Genomic DNA, 18,739 nt, shown 5'->3' on the forward strand with positions numbered 1-18,739 from the left:
TGCTGGCTAAAACTGTAATAGATTTTTTTTAACATATAAAAAATACAGAGAATATGTAACGTACAGAATAGCTAATTTTCATTTGAAATACAGAATTTCTATAGGTAGCAGAAATAATTGTTTAATAACGTTTATTTTTGGCTTACCAATGGTGTGGCTTTAGTTACTTTGGAATAATTTATTTCTAAAGTCTCAATTTAAAAAAATCAGTCCCTAACTGAAGTAAAATTACCAGAAACATCATGTCACTACCGTAATAACCTGTCAGAGAATGTTACACAAGGGGTGCAGCACAGCGGAAAGCACGGTTACAGATGCAATTATCATTTTTTCTAGCTCTTCACTTCGGGTCATAGCCAACCAGTCACTATACATATGGTAGCTTTTGCAGCATTTATTTCCTTAAATATTTAACAGTCTGAGAGGCAGTGATTCTCCGTAACATGTAGTGTTTCCGGCACATTATGAGTGCTTAATACATGTTAGAACAGTAAAATCCTGTATGATGAAAAACAGCAGTCAGTAAAACTATTACAGTCTACAGTATTTTAAAGCCATAACAATAACTAGTTTAAAAAGAACAGAAAGCAAACAGTGCATTGATTAAATCATGGTCATAAAGGAACATTTATATTCACTAAAAAATCCACCCAGGCAATTTCCCCTTAAACGTCTTAGGGGACTGAAAGAAGGCACAGGGAAAGTGAATGGAGTGAGGATTAAAAAACAACTCTTCCACCCCCAAAGCCATGTGGAGCTCTGCTGACGACGACCTGGGGCAGCTACATTCGTTGCAACGGTGGGGTACTCCAAGCGCCTTCGAAACGTCCTCTGCTCCAGCACCAACTGGCAAAACCCTCTAATTTCCTAGACGCCTTCCTGCTTCAAAGGATTTGGTTCTGGAAGGGGAGGCACTCAGGTGGGTGTGTGCGACACTTCCAGACGAGAGCCGGGAACCAGCGACATCGAGAAAGCGCTCTTCTACCGGGAGAGGAAGTTAATCCCGTCGAACTCCAGCCGGGAAAACGCTGGCTTGGGACCCGCGGCCGCTCGCTTCCAGTATCTCCCGCGGGCCTTCGCGGCTCAAGAGGCCGGCGGCGAGGGCTGAGGACCCCGCGTTCTAAGTTTGGGGAAGGAAGTGAGGAAAAAAAAATAGAGCTGCTCCTTTAAGAACTTCCTTTCCCTTTTACTCTATGTTTACATAACACGGGGGCCAAGCCTCCGCCGGGCTGAGGGGGGCGGGGAGTGGGCGCGGGCGGCCCCACGCGCCAGGGGAGGGGGGCCCCGCGGGCCCGGGGCGGGCGACTGGCTCCACGTGGGGCGGGGCGGCTCCCACCTGCCCGCGCTCCGGCCCCCGCCTCCCCCGCGCGGCCCCCGCCCCTCGTGCGCCGCCTCCCTCCTCCTTCCCTTCCCTCCCTCCCGCGGGGCTTCGGCGGCGGAGCTCGGCGCGGGCAGGTCCCCCTGCTGCCTGGTCCCATTTGTTGCCGGCTCTGACTCCGGGCGGCCGCGGCGCGCGGAGCTCCGGGAAGTCAGGCGGGGCAGCCGCGCAGCCAAGACGGAGCAGCCGCGGGACTGGCCGCCCCGCGCCCCCTTTGCCGCGGTGCCCTTCCCCGGCGCGCTCACCCCGTTCTCGGGATGGGATTGTAGCGGCGGCGCGGACTCGGCGGGGATCGCGGCGGAGGCGGCGGCGTCCGCGGCCGAGCGGGGCTCCATGTTTTCCCCTGGCCAGGAGGAGCATTGCGCCCCCAACAAGGAGCCAGTGAAATACGGGGAGCTGGTGGTGCTGGGGTGAGTCCTGGGGTCCCTGGTCCCAGGCAGGGGGGCGGGCGGGGAGCGCCTGCATCCTTGAGCGGGGCTGGCGGGTGGCTCGGCGCTATCCGGGGACCGCTGGGGCGCTCGGGTCGGCGGGAGCGGCTCGCAGGGCCCGGACGGCGGCGCGGGGGTGGGATGCCCCCCTTCGGCGCGCGCTCGGGGCGCTGCGGCGGGTGCCGGGCTGCACTGTCCGCGGGGAGGACGCGGCGGGGGAAGTGGTGGCCGGGACTCGGGCGACCCCGGGCAGCGCCGAGCACCCGGTCCGCGGCCGTACCGTGGCGGGGGCGGGCAGGGGCTCCACTTCCCGCGCTCCGCGTCCGGGCTGGGGAGAGCGGGCAAGGACCCGGGGTGAGGCGCAGCCGTCGCAGGCACTTCGCAGGGTCGCTTCCCGAAGCCGAGAAGCCGGCCGGCCCGGAGCCCGGTCTTCCCACCTCCCTCGCGGACCGTGGCTACCGCGCCTCCGAACTCCGAGCGCGGCTCCGTGAGCTTGGGCCGCCGCGGGTTGTGGGATTCCCGGCTGCGCTCTGCAAATTGTTCGGCTGGCCGCGGTAGCCTGAGGGCGGTGAACTGTGTGTGACCCGGGCCAGCCGGCGGGCCCTCCGTTTCTCCCTGCCGGAGTGCCTGGAGGGGAGGGGCCAGGATGCGGCTGCTCGGGGCCTGGCACCCGGGCGCGGGCCGCATCCCCCCGGCTTCGCCGATGCCCTCCCGGCGGCGAGGAGCTCGCCAGCCTCGCACGCCTCGGCTCCCTCTCCGCTGGTGAAAGCCGCATTTTGAAGATAGTAATTATGTACAATCGTTAAACGGCAGCAATTAGAGACTTCATCTACTTGCTGAGTTTCCTTGTGACATTTCTATTGTTTACCCTTAATAAGCCAGGAGAGAGGCTTCGCGGGATTAAAGCTGGGTAAAGTGGGCAGTGAAAGGGGAAGAGGAGGGGGGAAGTGCAGGAAACTGGGTAGGAGGGAACGAGCAACTTGGGTTTAGTGTTGAAGAAAGGATTATTTTTTTCCCTTTGGATGTGTCGCTCCTGGAAACCCGCGCTTTTGTCCTCCTGCGTTAAAAGACCTGTATTCAGAACATCCTGGGCGCTGATAGGTAGGCTTAGCACACAGATGAGGACTCATGACTGTGGGAGGACTCGGAACTTTGCAAAACGTGTTTTGATAAGTGAGTGCCTTGAAGTCAGTGCTGACTTAAAAATAATTTTAAAGAGAGGAGTTTTTAAGAGAAAATTCCAGACCCCGCGCAGCTCAAAGCCTCCCAGTCTTCCTGACTTTGTTGCTAGTGCATTAAGTGGGGTGGTATTGGAAATCCCATTACCTATTTTGAAGCTGTTTGCAGATAAGTGTTTTTCTAACCTGCATCTTCACTGCACTTCAGAGACAAATCTCAGGGTTCCTTGGAAGGCAGGAGGAATGACAGTAGAAAAGCCACAGTTTAGTCTGTCTTATGTAACTTCAGCCCAACCTAATTTTGTGGAGTTTGGTTTTGTTTGTGTGGCTGCCTTCAAAGTATGTTTAACACTGTGAACTTGACGCAGAAGATTAACGTCAGCCAGGACTTTATTTCATTATTTCCTTTAGAGGAAATCATGGTTGAGATGTTTCAGAAAAGCAGTGAGAGGGCCGGGAGAGGTTTTGTGTTCATAGCTGGAAGTGCAGGGCATTCCGAAGCCACGGAAAGGATTTAAACACTGGATTGTCGTGGTATCATAGTCTTATTCCACAGGAGCTTGTGGAAATCACGTTGGAGTTGCATATGCTCTGCCCTTTGCTAATGCTTTTCCAGGAGACCGAAGTATGGCATAGTTGGCACTTAGTGGGCAAGACACTCAGCTGTCATTTGTGTATCTACTCTGTGTTTGTGCTGTTGAGGCATTGCTGATGCAGTGAGAACAGGGAGCTTTCATATTAGTGTGGAATGGCAGGCATAAACAGAAACATGCAACTAGATGAGTAATAAGTGACGATTTCAGGTGTAGCCAAGTTCTAAAGAGGAGTTGATAGACTTGGAGACTGACTGCTTAGGTGAGTATTACTTTTTTCTTCTGGAAGGTCAGAGAAGTTCTCTCTGAGGATGTGAAATGTGAGTAGAGGATGCTAGTCTGGCTTTTGAATACTTGAATTGTGGTGGTTTTCTTTTTTTGAGAGTAGGTTTCTGACTCTTTAGCAATGTTGAACACATTGAAGAGTGCAGGTGAAAGAGTGACTTGATAGATTTTTTAAAGAACCTTATTCATATTCCACCCTTAGGACTTGAGACCGTGTACTTCAATCTTAAAACAACAATAACATTCACATAGAATTAATATCACCTTTATGATATTATCTTTATGTCCTCTGGGATATTAATATTGGAAAACAGAAAATTTCAAGATTTTCTGAATAGTAAGATGATTCCTGAGATCTAAAGATGCCTAATACTTGATATTCATATAAGCTTTTGCTTGTCAAATACAGAGCTTTTTCTTTTCTTTTTAATGGTTGTGTGACCTTTTTGTTCTCTCTTGAATGTCATAGTAAAATATTACTAGGAAATCCTAGAGAGCAGAATGAAGAGCTGTTAGATGTCTATATCCTTATATAAATGCTTCTGTATCTTTCCATCTGTTACACGGTATTATTAAGATATTTCTACATAGCTAGGATCTTAGTGAGCTCATCACTTTCTGGGCAGTTTAGTGGAATTTCATAATTTTGTGATTCCAGCCAGTTGATATAGCCACAATTCTTTGTTGTGCCCATTACTTAACCAAAGGTAGAAAAAAATGACTGGTCTACCCAGCAGGTCTTTTTGCTATTTTTAAACTTGCAGATGTTTTAAGGTTAGGGAAGTGGCTCAGGATTTGAGGGGCAGTTTGGTGTAGTGGGAAGAATATGCATTCACAGGTGGGTGACCTGCATAAGCCCTGCTGTCTTGCTGACTGGCTCTGTGACTTTGGCTTAGTTCCTCCTCCTCTCTATTTCTTTATCAGTTGCAAAATGTCTTTGGATTAGGTAGCCTTCAGGAGCCCTTCCTGGTCTGTGCTCAGTTGTTCTGTTCAGTGGCTCAGATGCGGAAGATAAGTAGTTACATAATCTAAGTTCCCTGACAGTTGTTTTAATAGCAGCAAAGACCAATGCTTTGGTTGTTTTTTATGAAGGAGATGTTTGTAAAAACAGAATGTTTAAAAAAGTTGTGATGATATACATCTATTAGACTCACTCGTGTGAGGTTACCCATGAGAGCATTTAAATTGGGTAAAACTTTATGTTCCAAGTTTAAGAAGGAGAGTGATGTTTTGAAATTTAGCTAAATAGACTGAAATAACTAGCATAAAGAGGAGATGACCTCATGAAAACAATTTAGGGCTGGATAACATTAGGAGAAATACCTAATATAGATGATGGGTTGATGGGCGCAGCAAACCACCATGGCACGTGTATACCTGTGTAACAAACCTGCACATTCTGCATGTGTACTCCAGAACTTAAAAGTATGATTAAAAAATAAAAAAGAAGGCCTAAGAGTCATGGTACACGTTTAGCACTTGTATTTTGTTCATGAAGAAACAGGCTCCCGGAAGGAAAGAGGGTTGTTTGAGTTCATAGTTGATCTGGGCTGATCTGGGTGGCTGTACTCCCACTTCACCCTTTCTCCACTTTAAGACAGATTCCAGCAGTGCTGTCAGTTCCTCAAAGCATCCTTTCTGGATTCAATTTGAAGCATGTAGCTCTCTTGTTGACTAATGGCCCATCGTGGTTTTTGGAAAAATATTGCTTACTCTCTTAGTTCCTCTCACCTCACAGTTGAATGGATAATGCATTTCGCAAGACTTTTATTTTTTTTCCTTTGGATGCTTCATGAAATGTATTTTTATTGGTTCTCTCAACCAAGGGTTCTTAACCTGGGGTCTACAGATGGAATTTGGAAAGTTCTTGAACTTGGATGGGGGAAAATATGTCTTTATTTTCATGATATTCAAACTGCAATTTAGCATTTACACTCAATTATCAGTGTAGGCAACAAAAAGATTTGCTTCTAGATTTTGTTATTTAATGCCTTAAAACAGAAGTGCACATATGTATTGCAATTTAAGACTATTTTGATGATTAAGTGTAACTGATTCCAGTTGTAATCCTTTGTGTTTTATATGTTTAAAAACATGGGTCCGAGAAGGGCTCAGTAGGCTTCATCAGACTGTCAAAGGGATTCTTGGCACAAAAAGAGAGTAAAAACCTCTACAAATGAAAATTTATAAACATGACTGAAAAATGAAGTATATTAGTAGAAATTGATTAGGCTCTGCAAGAGGAAGTAGGTAGGTTCCTGCCTCATTTCTTTTGGATGATGCAGTGTCCTGTTAGGTAGGACAAAGAGGACTATAGTAGCTTGTGGAGCGAATGGTTTTGTTTTCTCTTTAGCAGATCCCCATTTCTATATGCTTTTTGTTCTTGCTGTAACCTTGGCACTTTGCCTTGACAACTCCACCCTTTGGTGGCCATAAGAAGCCTTCAAATACACCCTAACACTTTTCCTTTTCTCATCCTCTACTCTAATTTGGGCCCAAAGACATCAGACATTAGTATCTTTTATAGACTAAAAGGCCCTTGAACTTTAAAAAAAAAATTTATAAAACAAAATCTTTCCTGTCACTCAGCATGTGGGGTGATCTGTTTATGTGGATGGAGTGTCTAATTCTGTAGGCTGTTAAGGGTTATGGTGTTACTGGCTTTGGGTTGCTATATTTTCCTGTACTAACTTTAGCCTTGTTTGGAATATGTGGCTGTTTTGCTGTGTGGTTTCTAGTCTGGCTTTCTCAGATTTGTTTCTCTCTTTAACACACCACGACTGAAACCTTCATTAGGGCTTTTCATTTCTGGTTGTGTTTCTTCATGTGATGAATATTTGGGGATGCTGTATATACATAAAAGTAAAACAGGCTTGATTCAGGTTTAGTAATTTTACCAAACATTTTATTGAAAAGATAAAATACTTACGTACAAGAGACTAAAACAAAACAAAATAGCCATTGCTCTATTTGAGGGAGACCAGTATTGTCACATTGGAGCACTGGTTTTGTATCTGCTGTGCCGGGCTTGCAGTGTGGCCTTCCTGAAAGTACTATGTGGGGTTGTAAGTCGGCTTTTGAATCAAGACAACAGCAACTTGGTAGACCTCGTTGGTATGGGAGGGAATTAACTGTGAAAAGGAATTTATAATGTCTTTGGTCTAATTAAAGGTTTTTCTTGGGGTGTGCAGAAATCTATTTTATAAAAAGAAAAGTAAAGATTAGAATAATTCAGTTTTTAGTTCTTACTAAGCTTGTTGTCACCTTCATCTTCTGGAAAATAAAATAATAAGAGCCGAAAGTGCTTCCTTTTTTTTTTTTTTTTAGCTTTTTCTAAATCAGCTGTTCTCAACCACTGTCTAAACTACCTCACAGGTGATGATCAGTCTTGAGGGTATGTGGCCAGTAATTTATGACAAGTAATAAAGTGTGGATCTTTCAAATGATTCAGAGATGTTCTGTTAATAATGCCATTTTTCACCCTCTTGAGCTCTGATACGTTTTCTCAAGTGGGAGAGAAATGGGTGGAGTTCTATCAGGCGAGCCAGGAATGTGTTCATTCAGCAAATATTTATTGGCTGTCTATTCTTCCAGGCATGAGGAATACAGCTAGGACAAGGCAGACACGTTCAATGTCCTGGTGAGCTGCTGTCTTATTCTTGTCCCAGCCCCTTCATGAATAACCATTACTGATACATGGTTCGTTTATTTATTCCCCAAATATTTGAGCATCTGCCACTTGTCAGGTGCTGTACATTGCACTAAGGGATGCACAGGTGAACAAGACAGTCGTGGTCCCTGCTGCTGCAGCAGTGCTGACAGCCTAGCTTGGAGACCAGAAGGCTGGGATTGGGATGGTGGATGAGTTAGCAGGGTCCCTTAGCCTTAAGGGCTACAGGATGAGGAGGGGATGACCAGGTTGGAGGTCAGAGGGAACGAGTGCTTTCTGAAGAAGATTCGGAGTATTGTACAACTTAGAGATGAGCACATGCAACTACTTTGAGGAACAGAGAAATACTCTCTCTGGCTAGAAAAGAATGATTGAATGAAATAATGTGAGGGGTGATAATGGGGGGATGATCACGAAGGGCTTATAAGATATTGGAAGAGTTTTGGACTTTAGCCTAAGGTTACAGAAAACTTTTGCAGGGTTTTCCAGTGTGAGATGGGAGTGAAGAAAGCTCTCTGCAAAGAAGGCACAGTGGAGTTAGAAGGAGAAACTGAGGCTGGAACCCAGCAAGGCAAAGAGAGAATGGAATGTGAGCTAGAGGGCAGCCATCTTGCTTCTAGTTCCTGGTCCCGGTATCTCTTGAGACCTAGTTTCACATGATTGACCATTCCTTCAGTGACTCAAAATATTGACTGAGGACCAGCACTACTCCCAGCCCTGGGCTATACCAGCAAACAAGACAGGCAACTTCCCTTCCTGCCTGCTTTCAGTTTATCTTTTGTTGGGAGAGGTGAGCCATCAAATGAGTAGATAAAAAATGGAATTTCAGAAATGCTACGAGGAAACTAAAGCAGGATAAGAAGGAAGAGAGCCATTGGATGGGCAGGGGTGGGTGAATTGGCAGGGTAAAATGCTAGGAGTAAGGTAGCAAAGGACCCTTTTGGGCAGGATAATCCGGAAAGCTTCTGGGAAAATAATCCTGTTTCCTTGGAGAGTCCCCACTTCTTTCCATTTTTATTTACTTTTTTCCTGTTTAAGCCACCTTAAGTGGGTTCTACTTTTACAATCAGAAGATTCCAAGTATTCTGTTGTTAAGGAGGCAAAGTAAGCAGTTTACTGTAGGGAAAATAGAAGTGTAAACAAGTGTAAGGACAGATAGTTAAGCAACCCTGGACAAAAACACGGCTCTGCCCTCTGTCCTTGGCAGGTGCCGAGAGGGGACATTTCATTTCCACCAGAGCATATTGCCCCTTGAGAGTAGGAACCCTGACTTCCACCTCTCTTGGAGTGCTGGGCTTACCTTTCTGGTGCATGTTAGGCACTTGCTGAGCCTCTTGGAGAAATGGGTTTCTGTGACACACCCTAGTGTGCCACCCTATATGGAGATGTGGCCAGGGCTCATTGAATGTTTCTTGACTTGGAAGGAGCACTCTGCTTCTGTAGCACAATTGCAGTTTTGTAAACAATCCTATCAACCTTTAGGGTCCAAGTCAAAGTTTTTCTGAGAAACGAAACATGTGCTTGACTGACATTAGATATTCCAGTTTCAACTTTTGTTTGTTTTTCTTTTTGTCAGTCACCTAGCAGTCATGTTGTCACCTGCAGAAAGTCCTGCCTTGAAGGGAAGCAGGCCATCTGTTCTGATTCCACCAGCTGCTCAGAGCTGCATTGCAGTGCGCCACAGTGGCGTTGAAAGGCTGTGGTCATTAATGCCTGTTAATGATGCTGGAAATACTGTGGCATACAAGCCTCTTGGACGACAGACCTAATAAATATGCATCAGGGGCATTTTCAGCAGCAGGTTTAAGGCTATTGCGAGTCATTCTCGATTGAGGTTTTCTTTCCAGCCATCCACATAATGCTTCTCACTCTCAGACACTTCACTCTGCTTATCTATGCTTTTCTGCTCATACAGAATCTGTTTTTAGGATAAGAAATCATTATTCAAGCTTTGTACTTCGCTTCTTATTAGTACTATCTTAACAGAATTTAATCAAAGCGAGCAGTTGTTGTGTTTGGCTTCTAGGCTTTTCGTATAAAATGGCTGATCATGATTACCAAGTGCCTTGGAAGACCTCGGTGCCCCCCCCCCATCCTTTCCCATCTTGTGCTTCCTGCTCCATGATTATAGAACACTAATTATAACCAGAACTGGTGATAGGTGAGCGATTAGGCTTTTCTGGACTGATTGATTGATTGGTGATTGATTGATTGCATTGGGGAAGGCCCTTCCTGCAGAAGGATCATAGACACAAAGGAGTGTGCTTTCACACCAGATCGCAAACAATTATGGTGACTAGATCCTTGATGTAATATGTAAGATTACATTATGGCTCGGGTAATTTCATTACATGCTCTGGATAGAACTCAGGATGCAACCTGACAAGATTGATAGGAAATAAATTCATTAAGTTTTTGTTGAGTTGTTTGCCTCCTCAGGTTATCGATCATTCTAGTGAGCACAATTTCAGCCTTTTGGATGAGTTATTCCAAACACTAAGTACTATATGGTTTGAAAATCTTAGCTAACAAAAGCATTTTTGGAATAACTTTATCATATGTAAGTCATCTGCAAGTCTTTTTGCATTTGTTAATCTCTGTAATCAATATTATCTCCTGAAATTTGTTGAGAGCATGGCAGTTGGAGAATAGCCTAGCTTGCTGAGAACCATGCTTCTGGTAGACTGAAACATAAGCAGCTTTCACCTAGGAGAGCTAATGCATGACACAGATTTTCAAGCTTTTAAAGGTCACCTGACATGAAATAACAGAACTAACAAAGATTTGAGTAGGTAAGGTAATCTGTACTAGCATTCTGCGGGTACAGGATGGCGGAGGGACCAAAAGAATGTTTTAACACTGCATTCGGTGGTTAAAGGACAGGATGAAGAGCTCATTTATATTGGTTGTACCTGTCTGTGACTGCCGGCAGTAAGAAGGTAGTAAGTACAGTTCCTAAAATACTTTACTTCTCCTCCACACCATGGAGAACAGTTCTGTACTGGTGAGAAGCAAGCCAAGGCAGAGGAGTGCTCTTGTGTGGTGCAGTTTGGGGGTAGGCCAGCGTACTCTCTACAAAAGAGAGACAAAATGTGACAGCAGCCACTGCTGCCAGCCACCTGCACAGTACTCAGGGTGGAGAGAGCTAAGGCGCGTCAGCTACCGGTACTGCTTCCAGATTGAGCACGTTACCATAGAAAGAAAATAAAAACATTCTTCTGGTGTCTAAAGTGAATGTAACTTTTGAAATTTCCCTAAATTCTGTTTGGGGAAGTTTAGCATTTTTCACTTCTGATGAGAGGGACTGAAAAATGTAAAATCAAAACTTTTAGATTCAAAATTGATCAACTGAATGTAAAAGAAGTTGAAATGATTGAACTTCCAAATGATGTTAAGTTTGTAGCTTTTATAATTTTGTAGTTTTTAAAGCTTAAAATTACACTAAGAACTTTGAGGTACATGTGTATATGTATACATTTTCTTGCTTGTGTGTTCTGCCTGGTTATATTTAATTAAATATGGGATTCATTGATCCTGCATATGTACCCCTGAACTTTAAGTTGAAGGAAAAAAGTGGGATTCCATGTACATACTAGGAATTAAGCACTATTTAAACATACACACCAAACACTCACCACTCAGTTTGTGTTAGGTGATGCTGTTGTTGTTGCTACTAGATGAGGCTGATTTCATTTCAGAGGATTCGGGGTGGTGGAGCCTACACAAGGAAATGCTCCCACTGCCCCACCGCCAGGGATACACAGTCTAAGGGCAAGATAGACAACTTAGCAACACGTCATTAATTAGGGTGTAGAGGGGTGGTAGGTGAGAGCTCTGGGCATAGTGTGTGCCAGGTTCTGCTATTCTTCCCGGGAGTTCGATTTTATTATTTGGGCAATGAAGCTGCAGCTTAGTGACTTGTTCATGCTCACTCCCCTAGTTAGTGGGAATCTGATCAGAAGATAGGTCCTTATGGCTCTCATGCTCGACTCTTTCCACCAGGGTGAAGGTGAGAGGCATGTGTCTTGCTGGGAGATTGGGAAGGATTTCCTGGGGCAGGTGGCCTCTAGCAGAGCCTGGAGGGGTGACCTGGGTTTTTATAGAGCTGTGATGATTTTGGAACCTTGTGGGGGTTTGACTGGAGGCTGAAGTACTTGGAGGGAGGGAGGTGAAGTTGGAAAGACAGGTCGGGGTATTACTTGGGCTAGTGTTATAGTAGGTAATGTCCGAGTGGTCCCTGCCTTCATGGAGCATACAGTCCACCAGGAAGGAAGCACTTTAAGCAAACCTGGCAAGGTGCTGTCAAGGAGAAGTACAGGGTTTCATGTGCAGTAGGGGACAAAATTTGTTTCTGGGGGAGGGCAGGTTTTTGTGGGAGGGAGGGATTCCGTGTCAGCAGAGATGGGAAGGGAGAGTTAGCCAAGGTCTAGCAAGGGCAGAGCAGAGTGCCTTAAGGCATATAGAGAGGCTGAGGGGCTGAGAGGCTGAGAAATATCCAGCGCCTCTGTAATCAAAGGGGTGAAAGGGCCAGTGTGATGAGAGAGACTTGAAAGGAAGGACCTGGGCCCAATGAAGACTGAGGCCTCTGGGAGGGGAAAGCCCTGCTCACGTTTCTAGGCATTATTCCAGACTGTTACTCCCTCTGAGTTAGGTTAATGAACTAATCCTTAGGACCCAGTCTTGCTTGAAATCTCCAAATAGGCTTGTTTCTCTTTTGCAGTTCATTTCCCTCCTAGTTTGTCTCACTTCCCCTGCCAAAGAACAGTTGTTCACATTGGGTGTAGCCTCCTCCTGTGTGATGGTGACAGTGAGGTGGAGTAACAGCGATCCATTGAATCATTTGGACACTCAGTTAGTTGTTTGCTTTTGAAACTTGTGCTGGAACCAGTGAATGTGTTTGGGTTAAACCCCACTGGCAGAGCAGTTAGCGATCCAAGACCTCTTTCCTGTTACCCATTCAGACAACTGTTTTCCGGAGCCTTGCTTTCCCTGGAGGCCCTAGGGATGGGGTCCCGAGTGTGTTGTCTGCCATAGCCCCATACTCTTTCCCTGCGTCTGAGGATGCAGTGTGTGCCCACCAGCTAAGGGATCGCCCTCAGAAGGCAGAATGGGCTGCTCTTTCTCCAGGCTGTTGTTTCAAGCAGGGATGGGCTTGTCCCTCTGCCTTGGGGTCTTGGCTGTCTCTTGCTGAGTTGTGGCAGCAGTCATGTGGGGCAGGTGGGACTGGCATTTTGCCCCCAGACCAGCCTCTCTGAGGGTGTAATTGATCCCATTGCTGGAGAAAAGAGCAGAGCAGATTTCTGGCCTTGTGTTTGCTGTAGGTGGGGGTCTTGGATCACTCAGGGGCTGCCTTGCTTGGCCTGGTTGTGTTCCCATCTCGACTGTTGCCATTTCTCAGGGTGCACCACTACTCCCTTTTGAATTGACCTGGAGGTTCCTGGCCAGAACCTGCAGTTAAAAATTGTTCTTAAAGAGGAAGCATCGAGATCTGAGGTTTTTTTCCTTTTCCTGCGGAGATGAGGAAATTCTGGCTAGACTCTTGCTACTTAGTGGCCTGGTTCTTCCGGCTCCCTGGGGGAGGTCCCCAGAGGGCTGGCTCCTGAGCCCTGATGATATCTGCCTTTTATTGAGTGCCGATTCTTAGCTGGGTCCTTTGTAAAGTGCTGCTCAGTGTGTGGCCTCTTTAAATGTTTACCAAGGGAGGTAGGTACCCTCACTCATCATTTTATAGATGAAACTGAGTCATGATGCTTGAGAAGCCTGTGCAGGGCCACATGTGACAGAGTGCTGATTCGAACCTAGGCCCTTGTGACCCGAAGTTGTTCAGTCCTGCCTTTACTGTGTGTGTTCCAAAGCAGTTTTGTATGTTTTTATTTTATTTTTAAACCAAATCCTTGCCATACTGGTTATTCTCATTAAACGTAGTGACGTTAAACTTCATTCATTCAAAGAAGTTACTAGTAAGGTTAAATGCTTTTTTCTTGTGTTTACAACTTACATTTAGTTTTCTTGGGAAGTTGCCCACATACCTGTTTCACTTACCTAAGTGTTGTGCTGCTAGTATGTTTTCAGAAAATCAAATGTATGTTTATGAGGAAATAAAAATGAATCCTCATATCTGCTCTATTTTTCTGAATATATCATAATATATATCATTATATTTCATATTGAATTGATGCTTCAATATGAATTGGATATTGAGTTAAGGCAGGAAAACCTGCTTTTATCATCCACAATAATTCAAAGTTCATTTCTCGAGTTTTTAAGACGATCCATTTGCTTCCTCCTTCCAGAAAAGCTCTCTAACCTTATTAGCTGTGGCATGTACCCTTGAAATCTTTTTGCTTTTGTTGCTGTTGTTGGTCATTTAGACTAGAATTTGTATTTTGTTTATAGTTTGAAAAGGGGCTTCAAGTGCTTTTCCTCTCTAATAAAGGTCTGCCTTTGCCTGGGACTGACGTCACTGTTACGCTGATTTTTCCTTTCTTGTCTTTTGATCTTCCTGTTAGGATTGACTGAGGGAAAAGACTGTATAGCTCCTATCTCCTCACTAACAGTACTTGCTATAACTTGTTCCAGCCCTGACACTTGGTTTAGCTAATCCAAAAAGCATAGTCCAACAGTAGTCTAGGAAAAGTGACTTTTATTTGCTTATTGTGAGTGTTAACTTAGACCAGATGCCAGCTCTAAGGCTTTGATGAAATTCAGTTGACTTAGACCCTTCTGAGAGCTGGCATAGCTTTACACTGTATAGTTTCAACCTTCCTGTGAGAGCAGTTAAGCCTTTTTGGTTACATAGGTGTTGAGGCACATATGACCCAGAGTTTCTGAAAAACATTCTGAGCAAGCAGGCATCTTAAGATACCAATTGGTAAAATACCAAAGGACAAATACAGCATCTTGATAAGCGGTATTAGATGTTATATAGGAAAAACCAGAGACCTGGAAGCTCTGCAGGGAAGTAATTCAATCATCAGGTTCTGCTAATGTAATTAGCGACACAAGGGTGAAACCTGAGTAGTTTACATGCACCAGAATGCCCTTCAGTTGAATTATTGTCTTATCATGGTAGTCTGCCTGTACACTTCTATTTTGAGTATTAAAAGGCAACACAGCTCACTTTTTACCCAGATGGAAAAGGTGCAAATCTTCATCACCTTAGTAATTTGTTTCCTCTTCTTCCCACTCCTTACTTACCTTAGTCAAAGCTCATATTTGGGGTTTATTACTTGGAAATCTTGTCCAGGATAATAAAGCATACAGACTTGGTGTTGTTTAAAAAATAAAACTGTCACTCCACCGCACTCCATCCTGGGCGACAGAGTGAGACCCTGTCTCAAATAAATAAGTAAGTAAGTAAGTAAGTAAGCAAGAAAGCAAGCTCTTTAATTGTCCAAGTTTAGGAGAAAGTTGCTTCTATCTTTGCAGGTAGTGAGGAGGTCTGAGCAGAGGCATTACCCCTCACTGAATTTTCCTTGCTCCTATGCAGTTTACTAATGATAAATTAGTAAATTGAACTTGGAGTCTCTTTCCCAGTGTGAGAGGCTTATAAAGGGGTCTAGGCTCCTTCCACATACCATGTGCTCCTTTACAGCATGCCTGGAGGAGGTGATACCGCTGGTGCCCAGACACTGAATGACTTGTATAGCTCTGAACAGTCAGTAAAGGATTTTGAAGTTCCGGAATTTGAATCCAGGTCTCAGATTCTAAAGACAGGGACTCCAGTCTTGCAAAGTCCTGATGATGCTTAGGCTTTTATCAGGACTTTGCAAGACTGGAGTCCCTGCCCTAAGGCCATAATAACTTTTGATCATCGTCCATAATAACTTTTGATAGAGATCAGGAGGATATAACATGATGTTTTACATTAAGGTCCGAAGTTGCGATGATGACAGTGAAATGCTGGAGACTGCTCCATGGGACTCCTGTTGTGGGGTGGACAGCTGTGTAGGTGGACAGCCCTGCTGGAGCCACCCCCGCCCGCTGCTTGATGGCTTGGTGGCCTGCTTATGTTCGTGTTCTGTTCATCTCCTCCAGGCCCATGGAAAGGGTCAGAGAGTGCCTGCCCCTGTTTTTCCTGTTACCTCCATTATCAAATCCAGACAATAGAGCTCAGCTCCCTCAGGAGAAGGGCTTTCTGTCGCCCTTTCAGCTCAGTTTAAGTGAATGTTTCTCTGATCTAATTGGGTCTTTTTATCTACTTGAACACTCACCATGTTGGTTACCATAAATCACACCCTTTTCAGTTTTGCTTGTGAAATAATTTCACCCCAGTTTCCCCTAGGTTAAGCCAGTTTTAAGTTATGTGTCATTGATTCTTACAACTTTTGGATGTGAACAGTAATCATTAATGCAAATCATTTAGCTTTCTTCAGTAAAAAATTTGTAAATGGGATTTTTTTCTTAAGACAGGCCATTTATATCGAGGTAATATGGTACTAATTTAAAAGGCTGTATACTAAATGGATACATAAAATGTATTAATGAAACTTTTGGAAGAAGAAAAATTTTTCCACATTTTGGAAAAATCTTCATTTTTCTTTAATCCATGATGCTAATATTATTTTCATTTTTTTGCACATTCACTACTAGTTATATGTCCATATACATATTTATATATACCTCATTTTATACATAGCATGTGTGCTTCTTTTTAAAGTGTTAGCTAACTGACTTTCATTTTTAGAGAATTTGATTGATTAATGGTAAAAATCATTTAAAATAAGCCAAATATATTTTTTCTTTATCAGAGCGAGGTTTGTGTTAATAGGTGAACACAAGTCTGCTTTTTTGGGCAGGTTGAGGGGCAGCATCAGGAATTGCCATGTGATTTCGAAAGTGTCTATATGTTTTAACAAGTATGTGGGAGGAGGAGAAACAGGCTTCTGTCCTCCGAGATCTTTAGAAGATCTCTGAAAGACCCAGCATGTATGCCAAGGGCATGGCTTATGAAAATAAGTCCGTTAGGTTCTTAGAGGAAAGGACACTACATTTTACACACGTCCTTCCCAGGTGAGCTCAGGATCCTATTTTCTGTCCTTGAGGCCTTTCCCCCACCCTCGTTACATATTCATGTAACTTTCTTCTTTTTCTTCATCTTCTGTGCTTTGGCACATGCAACTTCCTCTGCCTGTTACACAGCCTGCTCAACTGTTAGGATTTAGCCCAGGTGTCACTTCCAGCTTGATGGCCTTCTTGACTCCTCCCCCTTTTCCATCCAGTCAGGAGCAAGGATTTCTAGTGAGTCTTTTGTGCCTTGTAAATGTCCTCTCCTTCAAGGGCCACGTCAGGGCAGGGCCTGGGCTCACTCTGCTGTCATCTGTCCCAGTACCTGGTGTAGTATATAGCACTAGGTAGCGGGTCAGAATGGATCGGAAATATGAACATTCTTATAAGGATGTCTTCTTCCTCCTTTTTTCTGTACCCTCCTGTAGTTTTAAAGAATGTATTATTTACTTTAAAATGGGTGCTTATTTTATTTATAGTTCTTGAATTATCTTCCTAAAAGTATTCTCCTGTTTGTGTCTTCCAAGGTAAGATAGATTGTAAAATTCTTCAGTGCATAAATATAATAAGTACTCATTGACAATTGACTATCTTGTCCTAAAGTGAGATGGTGATAAATTTTAAATTTTCCTTCTAAACTTTAGGAAAGAGAAAGGGTTACAGTCCTAAGTACAGAGATGTGGCCTTAAGCTGACAGTAATTTCAGCTTTTTGCTTTAAATAATCTTTCTTAGTATGTAGTATTAAAGTCTCCCCAGAAAAATCAACAAACTGAAACATATTTTGACAATGATAAAGCTTTATTTTTACTCAAAATTAGTTGCACTGGTTTCTTATCTTTTCGTTCTGAAGTCACAGATAAATATTCTATTATTTTTTCCTGATAGTTATCACATCTGGCTTTTGCATTTGTATGCTTGTATTTGTGTTTCTACTCTGCATTTTCTACTTTTCAACTCCTTTTCTTTGATTCTTAGAGAACTTTGTGCTTATAATCTATATGTGACATTTGCTATTCAGCCAATTTTGATGTATTCTTTTTTATGTCCCTACAAAAATACTTGGTATTTGTTGACTTTTTTCCTCCGCCCTGCTCCTGTGTCCAGTGCAGTTTGTTGTATTTGAGGCAAGACAGTTGGAGTGATACCGTGAAAACCAACTTCAGTTTATTTTTTTCTTCTTCTTTAAAAAAAAAATCATTTTGAAGAACCAGTAAACTTGTCATTAAACTATTTCTTTTTGCTGGAAAGAGTTGAGTACAGCAGGAAAACATAAGCATCTTTCTTCTCTGTTTTTCTTTTATTACACCATCCCCCAATTCAGTTTCCCGCACTGCCTTCGGTTCATAGAATTCTGAAATGAATATTCATCTCCTTTCTCCATTCCTAATCTAGTTTTTGTAGGGACCATAATGAATATTGAAATTTCTAAAATTCAACTTACTGATAGGATTTATAACAAATAAAAAGGGAAATGTAATATTTTTTAAAATTACATGTCCAGTGGAGAGCAGTGTGGTGGTGTAAATTATTCTGAATTAAAGTTCTTGGTCTTAGTGATGGTGTCTCTGCAACCCCAGAGCTGTAGTATAAGTGTGAAAGATACACAGACTAAAATCTGGTTCCGTGAGCATGTGTGCTGCCACTTGTAGGGCCAGCAAGAAGAAGGGAGAGGTCTGCTGCTCAGTGTGTGTGCGCAAACCTTGGGAGTAAGCTGTAGTCCAAATGATTTGTGCATTGTGGCTCTGTGAAGTGGCTTAATGAATTCGTTCATTTAGTTTTGATTGGATTATAATAAGAGACTGTCTTGTGGTGAGTATCTGGCCTATTATTTTTTGCCTTGTAAATTTTCTCTCTGGTATGTAACGGGTACATGCTCTCAATAAAAAATGATCCAGAAATTGCAGGTATTTTCTCTGAGAAATAATCCTCAAGGATGGTAGCTCAGAGATTTTGAGGGCATGTTGGTGGTTGATGAATCAATTTATTGTTGAAGATCTCTCTAAAGTGAGATTTCTCCAAGAGCTGACATCTTTTGGCTTTCTGTTATAAATGTATCCGCTATACATGGTGACTATTATTAAATGGAAAACAGCCTTTATTTTTCTGATAGACTATATTTCAAAATCTGGAACTGTTGTTTCTTCTGGACCAAAAGTAACTGGGAGGAAAAAAAAAAAAGACCAAGACTAACGGTATAATA

The 18,739-nt window shown here is 43.6% G+C and overlaps 1 protein-coding gene across 1 annotated transcript in view; it reads left to right on the forward strand.

Annotated features, from left to right (window-relative positions):
- Nucleotides 1–1,473: 1,473 nt before the first annotated feature.
- Nucleotides 1,474–18,739, forward strand: part of PELI2 (pellino E3 ubiquitin protein ligase family member 2) — a 184,336-nt gene continuing 167,070 nt past the window's right edge. Inside the window, exon 1 of the mRNA XM_035260598.3 lies at nt 1,474–1,788. Within this exon, the coding sequence (XP_035116489.1) occupies nt 1,712–1,788 (77 nt within the window). The 5' untranslated portion in view covers nt 1,474–1,711. The remainder of the gene's footprint in view (nt 1,789–18,739) is intronic.

This window comes from Callithrix jacchus, chromosome 8 (genome assembly GCF_049354715.1).
Source record: "Callithrix jacchus isolate 240 chromosome 8, calJac240_pri, whole genome shotgun sequence".
NCBI classification, from domain to species: Eukaryota; Metazoa; Chordata; class Mammalia; order Primates; family Cebidae; genus Callithrix; species Callithrix jacchus.